At 44.3% G+C, this 23,283-nt stretch overlaps 1 protein-coding gene across 1 annotated transcript in view; it reads right to left on the reverse strand.

Annotated features, from left to right (window-relative positions):
* Window positions 1–7,616: 7,616 nt before the first annotated feature.
* The window catches only part of LOC130855737 (collagen alpha-4(VI) chain-like), a 108,054-nt gene continuing 92,387 nt past the window's right edge, over window positions 7,617–23,283 (reverse strand). Inside the window, exons 33-37 of the mRNA XM_057739699.1 lie at window positions 18,940–19,030; window positions 16,956–17,639; window positions 15,166–15,262; window positions 14,478–14,707; window positions 7,617–8,140 (exon numbers count right to left, since the gene is read on the reverse strand). Of these exons, the coding sequence (XP_057595682.1) occupies window positions 7,965–8,140; window positions 14,478–14,707; window positions 15,166–15,262; window positions 16,956–17,639; window positions 18,940–19,030 (1,278 nt within the window). The 3' untranslated portion in view covers window positions 7,617–7,964. The remainder of the gene's footprint in view (window positions 8,141–14,477; window positions 14,708–15,165; window positions 15,263–16,955; window positions 17,640–18,939; window positions 19,031–23,283) is intronic.

The following is a 23,283-nucleotide window of genomic DNA, read 5'->3' on the forward strand; positions in this document are numbered from 1 at the left end:
ATGAAAACTATCTAAAACATCTGATAATTGTTTCTGTCCCTTGATCAGATTGTGTCTGTGCCTCAGGGTTTTTCAGGTAAACTTTTTTGGGGGTCAGAGGGGCTCCAGGGAAGGGTTTTACCACCACCTTGTCAGCGCTGAGAGAACTGCAGTGGCCCCTGTATGCACACCAAGGATGGGAACAGCTAACACTCGAATGTGTCCTCTTATTATTGGAGCTCTGCCTTTGTATCCCCAACCCCAGGACACGGGAAGGACAGGGCAGGAATGAGAATTGGAAAATAGATCCCAGCTCAAATTACATCCCATCCTCAGGATGGATAAGCTTGGCCCCTTTATGCTCAGTCAGCTGAGGTCATGCCTATACCAGAAAAGCATACACACCCTGAGAGATGAGCAGCTCTGATGGGCTACAGGGAATACCTGCCATTTCTTTCCCAACTCATAGATACTTTAGCCAAAATTGGTTACGATGTAGTATATTAAGGAAGAAAAAAAAAAAAAAAGACAGTATTCTAAGCATTAGAAAAAACCTGGGTTATATCAAAATGGTTACCTTTCGGAGGAAAGAATATAGGTGATTGTTATTTCTTCCATGTGCATTTCTGTGTTTTATGAATTCATTACCCTAAACACACAGTTATCCTATCATGATCAGATAAAATAATTGTCATAACAATAGGTTAAAATTCTCGTGTTTCTGTGATCAAGCTTGTTCCCACTCTATTTGCAGTGTCAACGGGCTGAGAGGAGGAACAAAGAGATTCTAGAAATCACAGCTTTCATTACTGAACCAGGAACTTACCAGAAAGAAAGCTCCACTCTGGGTCTCTGGGGGCAACCACCAGCTGCTGATGATCTGTTATGGACCAGATATTTGTGTCCCGCCCCCGCAAAGTTTGCATGTTGAAGCCCTAACCTTCAATGTGACTGTATTTGCACTTTGAGATATGGCCTTTAGGAGGTAATTAAGGTTAAATGAGGCCATAATGGTGGGGCCCTAATCCTATAGGATTAGTGTCCTTATTAGAAGAGACATCAGACAATGATCTCTCTCTCTGTCTCTCTCCACAGAGGAGAGTCTATTTGAGGATGTAGTGAGAAGGTAGTTGTCTGCAGCCCATGAAGAGAGCTTTCACCAGGAACCAAATTGCCAGCACCTTGATCTTGAACTTGCAGTCTCCAGAACGGTGAGGAATAAATGTCTGTCATTTAAGTCATCCAGTCCATGGTATTTTGTCATGGCAGCCTGAGCTCCAGAGGCCCCACATCAGGCATCCTCAATACCCTGTAGCTCTAGAATTCCATGCAGTTCAGTTCTGACCTGAAGCTGAAGCCAAGTTCAAAGGCCCAGAGAACTGAGCAGTGAGCCAGAGGAAGAACCTTGCAAAATCACAATCACCCTCACTATCTATTGGGTTCCCACAAAGTTCATTCCATAGTATCCTACAGAACACCCCAAACTTTTTGGCCAACCCAACACTACAAATTTTTTTTTCAGGGTGAACCTAGACCCTTCGTTCCATGTATGCACTGACAAGGTCAGCCTGAATTATTGAAACACCAGGTTTTGGAGGACAAGAGTCATTGTAGTTGATGTCAAAGGATCCACCCCATAGAAAATTCACTGCTGCTTCCTCTCTATCAACTTCTACTTCACAAAGTATAACACAGATTGCAGTGGGTGGTATAACACATGGTCTCACATCCAGTGATTTAATCAAGAATGCCTTTGTTGGGAGATGGATCAAGATGGAGGAGTAGGAGGACATGCACTCACTCCCTCTTGCAAGAGCACTGGAATTACAACTAACTGCTCAACAATCATCAACAGAAAGACACTGGAACTCACCAAAAAAGACACCCCACATCCAGAGACAAAGGAGAAGACAATAGGAGGGGCACGATCACATTAAAATCAAATCCCATAAATGCTGGGTGGGTGACCCACAAACTGGAGAATAGTTGTACCATAGAAGTCCACCCACTAAAGTGAGGGTTCTGAACCCCACATCAGGCTTCCCAACCTGGGGGTCCGGCAATGGGAGGAAGAAATCCCAGAGAATCAGACTTTGAAAGCCAATAGGATTTGATTGCAGGACCTCCATAGGACTGGGGGAACAGAGACTCCACTCTTGGAGGGCACACAAAAAATACTGTGCTCACCAGGACCCAGGGGGGAGAAGCAGTGACCCCATAGAAGACTGAACCAGACCTACCTGCTGGTGTTAGAGGGTTTCCTGCAGAGGTGGGGGGCAGCTGTGGCTCACCAAGGGGAGAGGGACACTGGCAGCAGGGGTTCTGAGAAGTGCTCATTGGCGTGAGCCCTCCCAGAGTCCACCATTAGCCCCACCAAAGAGCCTGTAAGCTCCACTGCTGGGTAGCTTCAGGCCAAACAACCAACAAAGTGGGAACACAGCCTGACCCATTGGCAGACAAGCAGATTAAAGTTTTACTGAGCTCCGCCCAACAAATCTGATTAAAGTCTTACTAAACTCCATCAACCCAGACCAACACACCATCAGTCCCTCCCATAAGGAAGCACACACGAGCCTCCTAGATAGCTTCCTCCACAAGAGGGCAGATATCAGTATCAAGCAGTATCAGCAATATTTTGTTCTGTGGAACAGAAAATCACAGCCTCAGAAAGACAGAGGAAATGAAAAGGCAGAGGACTTTGTATCAGATAAAGGCACAAGATAAAACCCCAGAAAAACAACTAAATGAAGTAGAGATAGGCACCCTTCCAGAAAAAGAATTGAGAATAATGATGGCAAAGATGATCCAGGACTTTGAAAAAAAGACTGGATGCAAAGATGGAAAATAGGCAAGAAAAGTTTACCAAAGACCTAGAAGAATTAAAGAACAAATAAACAGAGATAAGCAACACAATAACTGAAATGAAAAATATACTAGAAGGAATCAATAGCAGATTAACTGAGGCAGAAGGGCAAATAAGTGACCTGGAAGACAGAATGGTGAAAATCACTGATGCAGAAAAGAATAAAGAAAAAAGAAAGAAAAGAACTGAAGACAGCCTAAGAAACCTCTGGAACAACATTAAGTGCACCAACATTCACATTATAGGGGTCCCAGAAGGAGAAGAGAGAGAGAGGAAGGACCCAAGAAAATATTGAAAGGGATTATAGTCAAAAACTTCCCTAACATGGGAGAGGAAATAGCCACCCAACTCCAGGAAGCACAGAGAGTCCCAGGCAGGATAAACCCAAGGAGAAACATGCCAAGACACAATAATAGTCAAATTGACAAAAATAAAAGACAGAGAAAAATTATTAAAAGCAACAAGGGGAAAACAACAAATAATATACAAGGGAACTCCCATAAGATTAAGAGCTGATTTCTCAGCAGAGACTCTGCAAGCCAGAAGGGAGTGTCATGATATATTTCAAGTGATGAAAGGGAAGAAACTACAACCAAGAATACTCTACCCAGCAAGGATCTCATTCAGATTTGACAGAGAAATCAAAAGCTTTACAGACAAGCAACAGCTAAGAGAATTCAGCACCACCAAACCAGCCCTACAACAAATACTAAAGGAACTTCTCTAAGTGGGAAATATAAGAGAAGAAATTGACCTTTGAAAATAAAAATAAAAACAAAACAATTAAGAAAATGGTAATAGGAACATACATATTGATAACTACCTTGAATGTAAATGGACTGAATGCACAAACCAAAAGACACAGACTGGCTGAATGGATACAAAAACAAGACCCATATATATTCTGTCTACAAGAAACCCACTTCAGACCTCAGGACACATACAGACTGAAAGTGAGGGGATGGAAAAAGATATTCCATGCAAATGGAAATCAAAAGAAAGCTGGAGTAGTGATACTCATATCAGATAAAATAGACTTTAAAATAAAAAACGTTACAAGAGACAAGAAAAGACACTACATAAAGATCAAGTGGTCAATCTAAGAAGAAGAGATAATAATTATAAATATATACGCACCCAATATAGGAGCATCTCAATACATAAGGCAAATGCTAACATCTATGAAAGAGGAAATCAACAGTAACACAATAATAGCGGGGGACTTTAACACCCCACTTACACCAATGGACAGATCATCCACACAGAAAATAAATAAGGGAACATAAGCTTTAAATGACACAATAAACCAGCTAGATTTAATAGATATCTATAGGACATTACATCCAAAAACAGCAGATTACACGTTATTCTCAAGTGCACAGGGAACATTCTCCAGGAGAGATCACATTTTGGGTCATAAATCAAGCCTTGGTGAATTCAACAAAATTGAAATCATATCAAGCATCTTTTCTGACCACATTGCTATGAGATTAGAAATCAATTACAGGGGAAAAAAATGTAAAAAATACAAACACATGCAGGCTATACAATATACTACCAAATAACCAAGAGATCACTGAAGAAATCAAAGAGGAAATCAAAAACTACCTAGAGATAAAAAAAAAAATACCTAGAGACAAATGACAATGAAAACACATTGATCCAAAACCTTTGGGATGCAGCAAAAGCAGTTCTAAGATGGAAGGTTATAGCAATACAATCCTACCTCAAGAAACAAGAAAAATCCCCAATAAACAATCTAACCTTACACCTAAAGAAACCAGAGAATGAAGAGCAAACAAAACCCAAAGTTAGTAGATGGAGAGAAATCTTAAAGATCAGAGCAGAAATAAATGAAATACAAAGAAAACAATAGCAAAAATCAATAAAGCTAAAAGCTGGTTCTTTGAGAAGATAAACAAAATTGATAAACCTCTAGCAAGACTCATCAAGAAAAAGAGGGAGAGGACTCAAATCAATAAAACAGAAATGAAACAGGAGAAGTTACAATGGATACCGCAGAAATAAAAAACACCATAAGAGACTACTACAAGCAACTATATGCCAATAAAATGGACAACCTGGATGAAATGGACAGATTCTTAGAAAGGTATAACCTTCCAAGACTGAACCAGGAAGAAATAGAAACTATGAACAGACCAATCACAAGGAATGAAATTGAAACTGTGATTAAAAATCTCCCAACAAACAAAAGTCCAGGACCAGGTGGATTCACAGGTGAATTTTATCAAACATTTAGAGAAGAGCTAATACCCATCCTTCTCAAGCTCTTCCAAAAAATTGCAGAGGAAGGAACACTCCCAAACTCATTCTATGAGGCCACCATCACCCTGATACCAAAACCAGACAAAGATACTACAAAAAAAGAAAATTACACACCAGTATCACTGATGAATTTAGATGCAAAAATCCCCAGCAAAACACTAGCCAACAGAATCCAACAACACATTAAAAGGATCACACACCATGATCAAGTGGGGTTTATCCCTAGAATGCAAGGATTGTTCAATATATGCAAATTGATCAATGTGATACACCATATTAACAAACTGAAGGATAAAAACCACATGATCATCTCAATAGATGCAGAAAAAGCTTTTGACAAAATTCAACACCCATTTATCATAAAAACCCTCCAGAAGGTGAGCATGAGGGACCCTACCTCAACATAATAAAGGCCATATATGACAAACCCACAGCAAACATAATTTTCAATGGTGAAAAACTGAAAGCATTCCCTCTTAGATCAGGAATAAGACAAGGATGTCCACTCTCACCACTACTATTCAACATAGTTTTGGAAGTCCTTGCCACAGCAATCAGAAAAGAAAAAGAAAGAAGAGGAATCCAAATGGGAAAAGAAGAAGTAAAACATAGAAAATCCTAAAGATGCCACCAGTCAACTACTTGAGCTAATCAATGAATTTGGTAAAGTTGCAAGATACAAAATTAACACACAGAAATCTCTTGCATTTCTATACACTTACAATGAAAGATCAGAAAGAGAAATTAAGGAAACAATCCCATTCACCACTGCAACAAAAAGAATAAAATACCTAGGAATAAACATAACTAAGGAGGTAAAAGACCTGTACTCAGAAAACTATAAGACACTAATGAAAGAAATCAAAGATGACATAAACAGATGGAGAGATATACCATGTTCTTGGATTGGAAGAATCAGCATTGTGAAAATGTCTATACTACCCAAAGCAATCTACAGATTCAATGCAATCCCTATCAAATTACCAATGCCATTTTTTACATAACTAGCACAAAAAAATCCTAAAATTTGTATAGAAACACAAAAGACTCCAAATAGCCAAAGCAATCTTGAGGGGAAAAAATGAGCTGGAAGAATCAGACTCCCTGACTTCAGGCTATACTACAAAGCTACAATAATCAAGACAGTATGGTACTGGCACAAACACAGAAATATAGATCAATGGAACAGGATAGAAAGCCCAGAGATGAACTATTGTCAACTAATCTAAGACAAAGGAGGCAAGGATATACAATGGAGAAAAGGCAGCCTCTCCTATAAGTGGTGCTGGGAAAACTGGACAGCTACATGTAAAAGAATGAAATTAGAACACTCCCTAACTCCATACACAAAAATAAACTCAAAATGGGTAGAAGAGCTAAATGTAAGGCCAGACACTATAAAACTCCTAGAGGAAAACATAGGAAGAACACTCTCTGACATAAATCACAGCAAGATCTTTTTTGATCCACCCCCTAGTACTCTAGGAAATAAAAACAAAAATAAATAAGTGGGACCTAATGAAACTTCAAAGCTTCTGCACAGCAAAGGAAACTATAAGCAAGATGAAAAGACAACCCTCAGAATGGGAGGAAAGATTTGCAAACAAATCAACAGACAAAGGATTAATCTCCAAAATATATAAACAGTTCATCCAGCTCAATATCAAAAAAACAAACAACCCAATCAAAAAATGGGCAGAAGCCCTAAATAGACATTTCTCCAAAGAAGACATACAGATGGCCAAGATGCACATGAAAACCTGCTCAATATCACTAATTACTAGAGAAATGCAAATCAAAACTACAAAGAGGTATCACTTCACACTGGTTAGAATGGGCATCATCAGAAAATCTGCAAACAGTAAATGCTGGAGAGGGTGTGGAGAAAAGGGAACGCTCTTGCACTGTTGGTGGGAATGTAAATTGATATAGCCACTATGGAGAACAGTATGGAGGTTCCTTGAAAAACTAAAAATAGAGTTATCATATGACCCAGCAATCCCACTAATGGACATATACCCAAAGAAAACCATAACTCAAAAAGACATGTGCACTCCAGTGTTCATTGAAGCACTATTTACAATAGCCAGGTCATGGAAGCAACCTAAATGTCCAATGACAGATGAATGGATAAAGAAGATGTGGTACATATATAGAATGGAATATTACTCAGCTGTAAAAAGGAACGAAATTGGGACATTTGTAGAGACATGGATGGACCTAGAGACTGTCATACAGAGTGAAGTAAGTCAGAAAGAGAAAAACAAATATTGTATATTAACACATATATGCAGAATATAGAAAAATGGTACAAATCAACTGGTTTGCAAGGCAGAAATAGAGACCCAGATGTAGAGAACAAACATACGGACACCAAGTCGGGAAAGTGGGTAGGGTTGGGGGGGAATGAATTGGGAGATTGGGACTGCCATATATACATTACTAATAAGAAAAAAATATCAAATTGTACACTTTAAATATATGCAGTTTATTGTATGTCAATTGTATCTCAAGAAAATTTTCTTTTTGCTACAATGCCAAGAAAATTTTTAGGTAAGGCCAAGTTCAAGTTTCTTTCTCATTCAGTTTTAACTCATTAGAAGAAGTTTCAGGAAAGTTTCGCTTCCTTTTTGAAACTACTGGAATGCAGTCCTTCACAAATCACCTGGCCAAGCCCTCGCTGGCAAGAAAAACTTCACAGGGTGGGGAATCTGACCTCTGAGGTTGCGGCTTGGCCGTCATCACTTATGATCTGTGTGGCACTGTCTCAGGAAAGGTAAACTCTGATTCATGAGTTATTAAAACAGAGGCAGCAACACTGAGGCGCTGCCTGTCTCTATAAGGGTACTGGAACACATCGAGCCTCACATTCTTCCTTAGTCTCAAAACGGTTGGCATTGCCCCCACAGCTGCCATACCAGAACTGTCGGCAAGCCTGTTCCTTTTCATTAAAGGACCATTTCAGGACATAATCCTGGCACTCGCCTTCCACTGGATCCAGAGAACATGGACCTGCAAGAAAATGAATGCAGAGAGAGCTGAATTTCCTGCATGAGCATGACAGAAAAGAAGCAAGAGTACCAGACCCAAAAAAAGAATCCTAACCTCACCAACAACTGGCTGCGTGACCTCCAGTAGGTAACTTACCCTCTCTGAATCTCTATTTCCTCAACCATAAAAGCAGTATTAAAAAAAAAAAAACAACCCACATCACAAGTTTGCTGTAAGGTGTCACATACCAGATGTGAAAAGCACAATACAGTTAGAGCTATTATTTTGCACCGTGTCTAGTGTATGCTCGTACACCAGACAATGTGTAATGAGTGAATGAATGAACTAATAAAGCGTTTTTCAATAAAATGCTAGCAAACCAAATTCAACAGCACATTAAAAGGATCATACACCATGATCAAGGGGAATTCCTCCCTGGGATGCAAGGATGGTTCAACATACATAAATCAATAAACATGATCACCATGTTAACAGAATGAAGGATAAAAATCATATGATCATCTCAATAGATGAAGGAAAAGCATTTGAGAAAGTTCAAGGGAACTCCTCACTTGCTTATTATACACATTTCCCTCTTTTTTTCAAACCACCTCAATCCCAGGCCGAATCCCCAAATGTCCCAGCCTTCTAATGGCCTAAGCAAATCCAGCTAATTTACAATCTACTGTAGCCTGACACTTGCCCAAGAAGTTATGCTGTCTATTAAAAGAAGAACACGGTGTTCCTGGAAAATAGCGTTGAGAAACAACAAGTTATAACAAGAGCAAGATCAGAATGCCTCTTTTAAATTTTAAGTCAGACATGAATTTCCCCAGGTCTGTAACCTCTGCCTTCTAGGGAGAACAGATTTCCTCGGGCACACTCTCTATATCAGAAAAAAATATTCTTGTCTTGGGTCAACCCTACAGCACAGAATGGTGATATCTTCCAAATAGTTTCCCCGGGGCCTCCTAAGCACTCCCAAGTAAAGAGGATATTCTTCAGAAAGCAGTTCATGGTCTGTTCCTGGGAAGCAACCTACTCAGCTCCCATTCGTATAATCAGCACAGACCAATTTTCGTGAAGGAGTGACCAGATGTGCTGAGAATGAGATATATTCATGGGAATACTCTTCCGCCTTGAACGCCACATCAGAATTGGCCTGTTTCATGACTCCATGGAAGATGTAAGACAGTAAGCACTGAGGGCTCAGGAGAAGAAGCAGCCAGAGCAAATAGTTCTCCAAAAATGTCTGTGTGTGTGATGGGGGGGGGGGGGGCAGGTGTCAACAGAAAAAACACTCCAGTAGTGACCGTTTGACTGTACTCTGTAGGTCCAACAAATGAATTTGGGGCTCAGCAATCAGCTGGCACCAACCTCTACCATTACAATCTGATTCCAAACGGACACGCCAAGGACTAGTTTAAACAAAGCATTCAGGTTTCCTAGCGGCACTGCGTGGCTTTGGTCTTCAGAAGCCCCACCCTTGCCTTTAGTCTGGGAGACAATCAAGCTGGGGTCGCTTCTTCTAGATCAGGGGTCCCCAACCCCCAGTCTGCAGACAGCTACCGGTCCATGCCTGTTAGGAATCAGGCTGCACAGCAGGAGGTGAGCTGCAAGTGAGTGAAGCTTCATCTGCCACTCTCCATCACCCACATGACTGCCTGAACCATCCCCCACTTCCCCCAACCCACCCATCTGTGGAAAACTTGTCTTCCATGAAACCAGTCCCTGGTGCCAAAAAGATTGGGAACCACTGTTCAAGATTATACTTCTCAGGGCAGCGCTGTCCAGCAGCACTTGCTGCCGTGAGGGAAACAGTCTATATCTGCCCTGTCCAACTCAGTAGCCATGCCCGTGCAGCTGTTGGGCATTGCAAACGTGATTACTGCAACCCAAGAACCAAATTTTTCGTTTGACTCAATTTCAAATTATTGAAATGGAAATGGAAATAGCCAGTGTGGTGCAGCTATAGGTGGACAATTCCTTACTGCTTTGAAATAATTATCTCTAAAGTATTCTTTGTAACCTAACACTCAGGAAGCCGCAGACTTTTAATTTTTCTTATCAGTATGATATGGTATCAGGGGCCAGTGTATCCACGCAATTACTGATAGCCTCCAATTTTACATTTGGTGTTATTTTTACCATGAATATTAATTTTCACCTTCTCAAAAGAACCCTGCTGCAGGGTCGGTTTTATGGAAACAAGTCAATGGAATCCAGCAAGGAAGGAAATAAGCAGGAGAGAGAGAGAAGAGAGCTGGAAAGGTATGGAGAGCAGCGACAGGGAAACCGCAGTCTTTCGGAGGCCAGTTCTGTCTCCTAGTGTACGTCTTATAACATAGCCCTATTGGGAGGAGAAAACCACAGAAGAGATCTGGGCACTCTGGAGATAACACTGAAATTGAAAATATACCAAGATCAGCCTAGCTGCTGGGAACAGAGAGGACATTCATTTAATTCTTCACAAATAGATGTGGCAAAAGGTGCCAGAGCTCCGGCAGAACTCGGCCTGAGATGCAGGGGCAAGGGAGGCCGTGGGAGCTTTACACTAGCCGGGGCTGGAGAGGGCTCCAAGTCTGGGTAACAGCAGCCTGAGCAGTAGAAGATGAGCAGATGTGGTGGTCCAGGTGGACGCTGTGGAGAGGATGCAGAGACAGGCAGGTGAGGGGAGCGATGGCATGGGGACATGGGTAAATACCAGGCTAGAAGGGCTATGCAACAGCATGAAAGGTGTATGCAGGGCACTGGCAGCCAGTGAGGCCCCCAGGACCACACAGAAGCCGTCATGCCTTACCCAGGCACCCGGACATGCTCTCCTGATAATGGGGGGCCACAGAAGAAGTCACATGGCCAGATCTGCATTTTAGAAAAAACAATCTGGTCTTCAGAATGGAATTGGGAAAAGAACAAACTGGAAGAAATGAGACCAGTTAGAAAGCACTGCAATTACACTCAAGGTGGACAGCAGGGGATGCAGAGGGAAGATGTGGAGAAGGGGGTGGGTCCAAGGGACGCTGAGAAGGGCGCCACGCCAAGATCTGGTTCCCAGCTGGGATGGAGGTGGGGAGCAGAGAACAACTAGTGATGTGTGGGCTCAGCTCTCCATTCCTGGGCCAGTGTGGTGCCTTTCAGTAAAGGAACAAAAGCAGAGAAGATTCCATGGGAAAGTCAAGGCCAGTCTGTTTAGCTGGGTTTGAGATGATGACTGGGGATGCCCAGTGATGCAGTCTGGAGGGTGGTTGAACATTCTGTTCTACAGCTCAGGAGAGAGTTAAAGGTGGAAGATACAGATTTGGAGTCGTTTATACAGAGGGGAGAGTTGAAGTCATGGTAGGAAGGCTTGCCTGGTAGTGTATGTAAACTGCTTTGAGGTCTGAAGAGAGGACACAGGGAAGGCATTGCAGATTTACCGTGAAATTAATGAAGTCTAAGCTTCAGGGCCCCTTATATTCATACACCTCTTCTAAAATGTTTACTTTTGTCCTTAATTTCAATGATTTTGTATTCTTTTTCTTACAGAGGGCCCCCTACATTGTATAAACTTCAGGCTCCATAAAACCTGGATCCCCCTATGAGGATGGACCTGGGGAGAGGAGCCCATAAAGATGAACTGGTCAGAGTGGAAGAAAAGATAAGGATGTTGTCTCTCAAATGCAAACTGAAACTATAATGAGGTACCACTTCGCACTGGTCAGAATAGCCATCATTACAAAGTCTACAAATAACAAATACTGGAGAGGGTGTGAAGAAAAGGGGACCCTCCTACACTGTTCATGGGAATGTAAAGTAGTGCAGCCACTATGGAGAACAGTATGGAGGTTCCTCAGAAAATTAAAAATAGAGTTGCCATATGATCCTGCAACCCCACTCCTGGGCATATATCTGGGCAAAAATATAATTCAAAGAGATACATGCACCCCAATGTTCATAGCAGCACTATTCACAATAGCCAAGACACGGAAAAAACTTAAATATCCACTGACAGACAAATGGATAAAAAAGATATGGTATGTACATATACAATGGAATACTACTCAGCCATAAAAAAGAATGAAATAATGCCATTTGCAACAACATGGATGGACCTAGAGGTTATCATACTAAGTAAAGTAAGTCAGACAGAGAAAGACAGATACCATATGATATCACTTCTATATGGAATCTAAAATATGACACACATGAACTTATCTATGAAAGAGAAACAGACTCACAGACATAGAGAACAGACTTGTGGTTGCCAAGGGGGAGGGGGTGTGGGGGAGGGATGGATTGGGAGTTTGAGGTTAGTAGATGCAAGCTATTATATATAGAATGGATAAACAACAAGTTCCTAGCATATAGCACAGGGAACTATATTCAATATCCTGTGATAAATCATAATGGAAAAAATATGAAAAAGAATATGGAAAAGAACATTTTATATATATATATATATACACACATATATATACACATCTTTTTCATATTCTTTTCCATTATGGTGTATATATATATATATATATATACACATTCTTTGTGTGAGTGTGTGTATATACATATACATATACAATACAATACATACACGTATACAATACATATATATATGTGTGTGTATTGGGTTGGCCAAGAAGTCCATTCGGGTTTTTCCATAAGATAGTATGGAAAACCTGAACAAACTTTTTGCCCAATCACTGATTCACTTTGCTGTACAGCAGAAATTAACAGAGCATTGTAAATCAACTATACGTCAATAAAAAAATAAAAAATAAATTTTAAAAAGAATGTGGCCTCTGAAGCCAAGACAGGAGAGGGCTTCAAGAGGAAGGCAGTGGACCACAGTGGCCCAGGTCCAAGGCGCCCCAGGCAGCAAGGCCTGACAGAGCCCTGCGGTCCTTCTTGGCATTCAGCACAGCCTCGAGGACAAGAGAGCTCTTTCCTCTGACTGCAGGGCAGGGAGGAAGCCTGTGAGCAACACAGGGAGCTGCAGAAGGTTGCCCTTGGCTACCTTTATTTCCAAAAACGAAAACACAGGGCACGTGCTAGAGGAGGAGCCGCAAGGGAAGGAAGGTGAGGAGGCAGTGAAGGCTGAGGAAGGTCGCGGGGTGCAACACGAGAGGGAGCCAGCCGGAGCCGAGGAGCAGAGCACGTGGGACGTGCTGGAACTCTCAAGCCCCCGTGAGTGAGACTGGACGCGATCACCAGGAAGCTCTCTTCCATCCCACTGGCCTTGATTTCACGGGCAACGTTTCCTTCGGGCCAGGCTTCTCACTCTCAGCTGCTCAGGGCAACCGCTGAGTCAGCCCCACACCTGGAGATTCTGATTGAACTGGTCTGGGATGAGGTCTGGGCATTGAAAGTGTTTAAAGATTCCCAGATGATTCTAATTTGTAGCCAATGTAATCCTCAGTATAGTTGGCAGACATTATATACCAAAGACACAACAGTCAACAAGACAAGTTTTTCTGTGCTTAATGTTTAGCCTAAGGAAGTGAAATGTCCCTGCTGGGAGTGCCTATTCCTGCGTCTGTCGGGTTTTTTCTTTCCTTTGGATATGTGCTTGCTTTGGAATCTAAGAGATAGGACCTATCAGCATCTTAACAACTAACTTGTATGCTTACTGTATGGCAAACATATGAATTTTCAAGTTGTATTCTCTAAACAACCCCATGAGGTAGGCAGTCACATAATCCTCATTTTACAGATCAGAGAGATTAAAATAACTGTTCTATGGCCACCTAGATAGAGGACCAGAGAGAGAACCATGTAGGCACATTCAAAACCTCTGGGCAGTGACCTCCGATTTAATCTAAACAGAGCTGACCACAGCATTCACTAGAAACTCTTCAGCATCAAATCGCCCCACATCTAATGCTTTTACCGTTTAGCTTAATTTGTTGACCATGCATAAGAGGTAGTGATGACATTGGCTGTAATCCACAACTGATGCTACAGTTGTTTTAGATGGATCCAAAATGTTCCTTAAACTTGGTCAGAACACACGTGGCCACTCACAGATGAAGGAGCCTTCTACAAGCCAGAGCATTTTCCCTCAAGGTCAAGAGTATGTTCACCACTTCCGCCATAGATCATTGCTCCTCCACAATGAAGTACAGACACTTCAGGTGATGAGACTCTGTAATATTCCCTGAGACAGCTTCCATTAGCTCCAGTTTTACACTCAGATAAAAGGCAGTCTTCACATGTTTCCTTAAACTAGTTTCTTTAACTGCATACATGAATTTGTGCACTAGCAAGGAAAGCTTGTAAAAAGCCAAAGTTTGCATGCTAACACAGTGCACAGGAATTTTTTTTTAAGCTAAAGATTTTTAAAAGTGAATTCAACCCAAAGAGCAAGGAGTAGTTGGATTTTTACCAAAGGCAGTGCCTGAATGTCTTTCTTTTCCAGATTCTTCCGGTTTTGCGGACTTTTCTTGTTCATTTTCTTCAGCATCATAACCACTTTTTCCATAGTTTTTGAGTGCTTCTTGCTGAGTGAAAGATGTCATTGTGGCTTTTCTATTCTCCTCTAGAAAAGAGCCTGTTGCTTCCAGTGCTTCCAAACCATCAGCAAAGCCAGATTTGCTAAACTGGCGCTTGGGCAACCTGCATGGAGACAAAAAATGTGAGAACGAGGGGGCAAGTCCCACTTGGTGCCAACGGGCTCAGGGATCTTCAGGCTTGGGTATTTCCTGCTGACTTCCTTACCACATCAGCTGTTGTCTTAGGTTTGCAGAGGAGCTGGGACAAGCATCAGAATACTATGTTAGCACTGTCAGTTTTACCTCTGGGACATGCGACTAGAGGATAGGGAATGCAGTGGAATGGAAAATTGTTATTGTATGCTCTTATGCACTTATGTGCTCTTTGAAATTTTTTATTGGTCCTGAATTACTCTTAATATTGAAAAATAAGAAAAGAAAAACCAGACCATATCAGAGCTGTCAAACACAGGAGCATCTGGGTCCCAACGCTTGGAGTCAAGTCAAGGATGGGCTTGCCTGTGACCTGAGAGAGAGAGAGTCCCCTGCAGGGGACAGAGCCCAGCCCTGCCTTCAGCCCACCTCTTAACAGGCAGGATGGGTTGCAGCAGGGTGTCCCCTCGGCTCAGGCCTCTACACTCTTCAGTGAGCTTTGGGGGTGGGTACTGGTTTGTTCCACCTAAAAATAAAGTATCAAATCAAATCAAATCAAGCATAAAATAATATGAAACTCAAAAGTAAAACAAAGTAAAAAAAATGAAGTAAAATAAAACATAAAGACCATTAAGATGTAAAACTTAAGACAAAAAATAAAATCAAATAAAGCATAAAGTAAAATACACAATAAAACAAAGAGTAACAAAATAAAATAAAATACAAAAACCAAAAAATCCACTGACATAAAATCAAAAGGACAAATTCAAAGCATAAAATAAATACAAAAATAAAAGCAAATAAAATAAAATACAAACAAAATAAAAGAACAAAATGCATCCTATTGTATAAGCAATAAAAAATAAATTCACAACATAAGAGAATAGAACAATATGAAATACAATCTAATGTAATAAAACAAAAGATAAAGCAAAATTAAAACAGACTAGAAAAGTAATCCTTTAGCTTCCTTCTCCCTCAAAGAATCACTAAGCCATCAGCCATCTCTTACAAGTCTCTCCTCCACCTCCTACAAAGGTAAGGACTCTATAAAGTTCAGAGTGGTTCACTGACCTTTCTAGAATCACACAGCTCATTAGTGGTAAAGCTTGGACTAGAACCTATTCATTAATGTCCATACCTCTCAAATTACAGAGGCACAAATGCTGTGTCTGTACCTCTAAGATGTCCATCAGACTCCCTTTTTCCTTCAGTGACAATGGGTCGGATGTCCCTCAAGGATCCCAACAGAGTGTCACACCCACTTATAAACTGAGAAACTAATGTTTCCCAGCAAGGAAGGCAAGAAGGCCTCCCACGTCACAACGGGGCATCCTGCAAAGGAGTTGTGGACTACACATAGCTGCACAAAGCCCAAGAGAAACTTCTGCAAGTGTGACCAGGATTATACCCATCCACCAATCCTAACTATCTCTCATCATGCTAGGGATACAGATTGGGTACCAGTTGCCCATGAATTTGGTTCAACTCGTTCTGACCAGAAGTGAGGCTACTAGGACAGGATGCAGGAAAGAATTTTGGCCAAGATGCACTGTCACAGTGCCCTTCACTGGTGGCTTCACCCACCCAACCCGAGGTGGGAGACCCCGGACTTCTGTCCTGTCTCCCTCACTTTCTGGCAAGTCCTTGAAGGCTCTTGTTACTTTGCTGTACAGCAGAAATTAAACACAACACTGTAAATCAACTATACTTCATTAATTTTCTTTTAAATGCAGACTCTCGAGCCCCAGCTCAGACCCACTGATAAGAATCCAAATTTTAACTAGGTCTCCGAGAAATGTGTGTGCATGCTAAAATCTGAGATCACTGCATACAGCAATAACTATGCCTTATGTGTGTACAGCAGTGGTGCTTTCGTGCACGTATTTGAATGTAGGCTTCACATATAGAAGAGACTGTAATCCTCATTCTGGTAAATGAGAAAATCAAAAGATCTGAGGGAAACCTGAGGTTTCCCAGCCACCAGACAAGAAGTACCAGAAAAGGAACCAACACTAGGCTTGGCACAGTGTCAGGGCAACATAGCTCAGGGGTTTCAGGAAGTGGGGTGCTCCCCAGGGGCTCCCCCAGAGGCTGCGGGGCTGCCTACACCTCAGCAAGAGTGAAAGTGCAATGGGCACCCACTCGCCCCTGTGCCAGGCTCTGTGCGTGCCTCTCCCCAGCCCACTCGGCGTCCCCAGGGCTCCCCAACTGCTCACTTTTCAGGAGGTTCAGGAAGGCGCGCGTGAAGCCCCGGGCATAGGCCACCTCCGCATCGGAGACCCCCTCTAGGCGCAGCAGGTGCTGCTGGGATGGGGCGCTGGCCACCTGGACCAGCTCCGCCAGCTCGCGGGGCCCGACGCCCAGGCCCAAGGCCAGCACAAACACTGTGATGCCCTTGCACTTGGCCTCCAGGGACAGAGCCCTTAGCTTCTCCCGGTCCCAGCTGCTGGTCTCGCTGGCCACGATGGCAAAAAGGACCTGCGCCTTCCTGGGTAGCGGGGCCGCCAGGAGCACCTTCTCCAGCGCCCACTCCAGGGCGTGGCCCAGGGCCGGGGCTCCCTGCAGGGGGTGGTCCACGGCCTCGCGGATGTGCTGCTGCATCTGCTTCCTGTGGCTGTATGAGGTCAGGTGGAAGCCCTCGCGCACAGGGGGCCATCCCGCCCCCGGCCAGAAGCCGGGGGTCGTGTGTGTCACCAGGGCCGTGCGGGCCCCGTGGGGGGATGCGCTGGGCTGCGCAGCCACCTCCAGGTCATCGAGCGCAGCATCCACCAGGGTCAAGGCCGTGCGGTAGAGGTCAGTGCCCACATCGCGGGAGCTGTCCACCACGAAGGCTACATCCGCGTCCACCGCCAGTGGCCCGAGCTCGCCCAGCCCGCACTCTGGGGTTGGATGGCACCGATCTGCAGGGGAGAGTCGGGGGGAAGGTGGGGTTACCACGCGTCCCTTCCCTTCCCACGCACACACCCTTCCAGGAGCTCAGCAGGGAAAGCCGCTGCTGAGTGCTGCCTGCACGGGGTTGACTCGGCCAGCAGACTGGCACTGTAAATAAATGTGCTTGTTTCCCAGAAGGAAGAGTTGAGAGTATTTGATTCCACAGTTAACGTTTCTAACCACGAGGCCATAGGGCTTCTTAATCCCTAGGTTCACAGACCCCTGCCTGGTTCAATCAGGCCCCACCTCTTATGGGAGCATGTGACCCGGATCAGATTACTCAGCTTTCCCACGGTCTCAGTTTCCTCACCTGTCAAATGGAGATAATAATACTACCAGTAATAGCACCTCCCTTATGAGCTTGTTTGTGACGTTAACCTTTAAAATGAGTTAATATATGTAAGCACTCGGAACAATGCCTGGTGTGTAGTAAAAGCTCAGGCTCATAAACCCCAGCTAGATTTTTGCTTCTGTAGCAGGGGGATGGAGGCCCAGGGAGACCACAAAATGATGGAGGGGAAAGCAGCTCTTCGGCGGTAACATACTCTACACGTGGCAGCTCCTGTATTTGACTCGACCAAGGTTTCAGAGCCAAATCTCTCATGGCAGTGTTAGGACTTGGTGTGGGTCCAGGAAAGGAATTATTAAGTCCCCGTTTGCTTTCACCTACAGGACTCACTCTGGCCCCGGGGTGACGTGGGTGCGGTAGGCTCAGCACACGTTCTTTCTGCCCAGGCCAGTGTGGGATGTGGTGATGGAATCTGGGACCCTGAGCCAGGAAACGCCTTGCCAATACCCCGCTGGTGGCCAATGGCAATTCCAGGCCAAGAAACCAGGACTCTTGACCTTAGCTCAGTGGCCTTCCCTTTACACTAAGGTGCCACTGAGGAAGGAACAGAAGCCCAGCCATCCACAGGAGTCTGGCAGGACAGGTAAGGAAGCAGAGCGGGCCAGGGGTGAGAAGACAGGGAAGGGAAGGGGAGCGGAGGGTGGGGCACGAGCAGACACCCGGCCCCTGCAAAGGGGGCTGGCACCGTTCATCTCTGGCTGACTGAGGCCCCAAGGGAATGCTGTGGCTGGGATTCTCCAGATTATTCTGACTTCCTAAGAAAAACTAGAAATCCAGACTTCATGGGAAACGCCAAAATTCTAAAGTTTTGCACATATCAAGCAAATGCACATCTGCAAAGCAGAACTGGCCTGTGGCCACCAGCTAATTCATCCTGCTCAGAAGACATCGGTCCTATCAGCGATGCCGTCCCAGCTTACCATCGCAGAGAGTACAGCGGGCCATGCGCTCCACATCCTGCTGGCTCTCTGTCGCCCAGATGTACAGATGAAATCTGTTGGTTCCATCCACCTAGTGCCAACACATACACAAGGTTAGCGTTAACTGAATTAAATCTCAGACCATGTTTTTCATGCATCTCCCAATTCAGATAAGAAAAATATGAATATGCTATTTTTAAAGAACACATGTAATTCTCTATGTCTACATAATTTGGCATTCCTAGTCCAGTTGTTTATAGTCACTTAGTTCTCTAGTGCTGACCTGGAGGCTGGACTACAATTGGTGTGGGCACAGGAGCTGTGGGTCTTCAGACTCTCAATATGCATAAAACTCAACCAACATCAGGTTGTGTTGGGATGAGGGTAAGGGAGTTGAGGCTTCAGTCATTTGTAAATTTCATAAGTCTTTATTGATTGTCCACGACTACATGTGATGCCGTGTGGTGGGAGCTATTAACCATGAACATGCAGACCCTCCAAGGACGTGGTCACAGATCTAGGTCATAAACCATGAGGATGGAACGAGGCAGAGACCTCTCTAGAGTATTCCTGGTGTTCAGAGCTGGCAAGAGTGAGGGCGAAGGAGGGAAAGCTTTGTAGGGATGGCAAGTCTGTTTTATCTCTTTCACTGAACCTTTCCAATTATGGTTAATTTAACAACTGATGCCAGGTTTAAAGGACAAATAATAAATTCAACAAGATCCATGTGATAACTGGCTAGATAACCATCAAACCCATTCTCTCTTTTTCCCAGGGTCACAACTGGACTACATTTCCCACCCTTCCTTGCAGTTAATTGGACCATGTGACTGGGGTCTAGCCCACAGCATGTAGGTGGAAGCGGTGAATGCCATTTCCAGGGCATGCACTGAGCATCACTGCCTCCTCTGCCAGCCAGATGCAGTGGATCTAGACAAGGTCTTGAGGCCCCAGGGCATGATGGAGCCACTGATAGAAGGAGCCCAGGTCCTGAATGCAGCAAAGCACCCCTTTCCTTCACCCACACACCCAAGGACCCACATCACTGGTGACAGATGCAGAAATAACACTTTCTGGTGTTGCGACTTGGGCACCAATGGTTTCACAGTCAACCTGCCCTGGCTAATGCAGACTATTTGCAGGGTTTCCACCTTGTAACGAAATCAGAACTGCTTTCAGATTATTTCTCTTGGGAATTGAGGTGTGGTTTGCAAAGAGCTGGATATCTAAGCTTAGTCATGGCCATCTCCATGTCCACTCTGTCAAAGCGTGTAGGACAGCCCCACCTCCTGCAGCACTGTGGCCAGGGCCAACCAGACCTGGACCCTCCCCTGGAAGCAAGGTGCCTGGGATATAAAGATGTTGTACCCGCCCTTGGGGAGAGAGACAGGCAGGGTTTACTTTGGAAAAGAACACACACTCCTTACAGATCACTCCCTCTTCCTGTTTAGGATTGCAGCGTATCCCGAACAGGGTCCCTCACACTGAGCTTCCCTGAAGGAAAAACACTTGTGGGGAAAGAAATATGAAGAGTGGACATTTTGTTTATGTTCATGTAATGCAAAACAAACATGGGAACATTCCTATGTCTTCCATGCTAAAAGCCATCTAAATTAAGCTATTTCCTGACTTAGAAATTCAAATCAACAAAGACTGATGAAGCGGCTACTAGGTAAAAGTCTTAACAAGCCATTTGGAGACACAAAAATGACACAGCCACACCTTCAAAGAGCTTACAAACCTGAATGGAAGGATGGACAAACAATTTTCAAGAAAGAAAAAGACCAAATAATATGTTTTAGGAACACAGGAAGAGGACATTCACTTCAAAGGGAATGAATAAAAGGAACCTGATGAAGATGATGGCATGTGGCACTTTTGAGAGAATAAGCAGGATCCTCACTGGGCAAAGAAGCAGGGAAAAGCATTACATTGAGGAGGAACAGCATGACACATGCCCAGAGGTAAGTGGTGGTTGTTTGTGAATTCTCCTCAACGTCCCCACCCCCAGAGACTGGAGAAGATGCGTTCCAGTGGGCAGCACATCTGAAACCCCAGAACTCCCTGCTGGAGGGAGGAGGCTGACCCAAACAGAGTGCAGAACTGCCAACATCCAACATTGAGATTCACTCCACATGGTCATCAGATCTGAGTATCGACCAAACCAAATGGACCTCATAAATCACCAAGGATTAGAGAGAACAGAGTTGGCATGGATATGACAGACACATTAACAGCTTTACTGGAAATCACATGAGGCAGTCTGGAAGGCTTCTGAAACCAGGATCACGGCAGCGTTCCAGGAGGTACGAGGAGCAGGGGGGGCGGGGGGGGGGTGGCACGAGGAGCATCGCCTTTACTCCGGGAGTTGTGGGGAAAGGCTAAGCTGGTGCACATGGCTGAAGCGTGTTAGAAAAGGAAGAACTGATGAGAATTTTAAAGGTAGCAGGAAAGACGTCAAATAGATTCAAACATACCCTCAAGTTTGTACAAAGGGATGGTTCACGGGAACAGTCTATGCAGCACTAATGGACTCAGTGTCGGGAGCTCGGGTCCTAGTCCTTGGTCTGCCGGAGTTGGCTGTGTGGCTTTCGACAAGCCTCTGGCCTATTTCCTCAACGACACGGTTTAGGGTAGGCGTCGATGCTGCTGAGTTTTCTTCCTATTTCAACACAGCTTGGTCCTCCGTTACTGTCCTCTCTATGTGCCTCGTGTTTGGGACACTATGTTGACTTCTCTACTCAGAGCAGCTCAACTCTTCCATCTACTGTTGTGCTGGTTGGAAAACAACCAAATTCAAGTGAACTGGAATAGCTACAAAACTTGCATCTTTTTTTAAACTCTTTGGAGGAAGAACACTTTTATGATAATGCTGAAAGTTTTTACCATTTTTGCAAAACTAAAATTGTGAGAACAAGTACACAGAGACACAGTGGAGGTCCACGGGGAACTCTGGTTCCATATAGATTTATCTGCACCTAGCTGTGATTAATTAATATTTCATCACTTTGACTTTGGACTTGCCAGCACAGTCCTAGTCACTGATAAGATAGACAAGACGATTCTGGAGCAGGCTCTCGTCAAGAGATCGTGTGGGAGGGGACCCCAGTGTGAGAAGAGAAAACTGGCGCTTTGATCCCTACTGCAGACACCCATCGGCACCAGAGAAGGAAATCTCACAGAGTACTTGAAACACAAGCCAAATGATCTGCTAGAGGCTCAAAGCTTTACTATAGTTTGAATGAGCACCTTTCGCGATTCTCTCAACCACCTTCACTTCTGTCCAGTTGTGCTCTGATGAGACTCGTCGGGCACTAAAGACAGGAGTGTATGGGGGAGGGGTGGGAGAGGATACAGCACAGGGATGTGTATGAACATTCTCTTCTGTTTAATGGAAAGACATGTTCTCAAAGGATAACAGACAACCCTCAAACCTCAGCCTCCGATACTAAAGAACACCCTGTGGGCCCCGAGCTGGAGGGTTCAAGTCAACGCTGGACAGCTTCTGGGCTGAGCTGCCAGAGGCCAGGGGACAGTGCTCATCCCTGGATCTGAACTGAGGAGGCTCTTGGCTCAGGCAGACGGGAGGAGAGGGGAGGAAGCAAGTGCTGAGAAGGAGGCTTTGCCTGGAACTGAAGAAGGGAGGACCGGGCCCTAAGGAGGGAGAGTTAGAAACCATCTGGAGTGCAGTTTTGGCTCCTGCCAGGTGCACGGTCCTCCCAGGCATGCCACAAAGCTGCTGCCTCCTCCTGGACTCCCCAGCGAACCCTGGAGGGACCAGGGGAGCAGACACACAGGAGTGCCGATGGGGCACTGTGTCGTTTAGAGCCAGTCGCTTCACCTCTGGCCATCCCTCACTTCCTCTGGGATGAATTATCTTGGTTAACTTGCAGCATTATCAGTGTGCGGGTGAGCCCAAAACTCCTCAGACTTTAACATTCATGGAAACCATCTGGGGATCTTCCAAAAAGTGCAGAGTGTGGCGGATTAGATCAGGGAGAACGCTTAAGCTGTGGCATTTCTCGTAAACCTGGGTGAGGCTGATATGCTGCTGGTCCCGGAACCACAGTTTGAGGAGTGAGGGGTGACGATGATGAGGCATGAAGAGCACGTAGCACGGTGGCTGACACTTCATAGGCGCTATAGATAAACGGAAGTTTTCCAATGTAACGTATAGTTGCTGGGCAAAGGCACACCCATAACAACCTTGAGGGGAGGCAATAACCACGCCTGCACGGCATACACACAGGAAGGGTCAGATGTCCCTGTGGACTTTGTAACAAGCCTGTGAGTCTCTCCCCATTTTACAGGTGACTAAACTGAGGCGCCAGTGCCAAATGACAT

Source organism: Hippopotamus amphibius, chromosome 6, assembly GCF_030028045.1.
Source record: "Hippopotamus amphibius kiboko isolate mHipAmp2 chromosome 6, mHipAmp2.hap2, whole genome shotgun sequence".
NCBI classification, from domain to species: Eukaryota; Metazoa; Chordata; class Mammalia; order Artiodactyla; family Hippopotamidae; genus Hippopotamus; species Hippopotamus amphibius.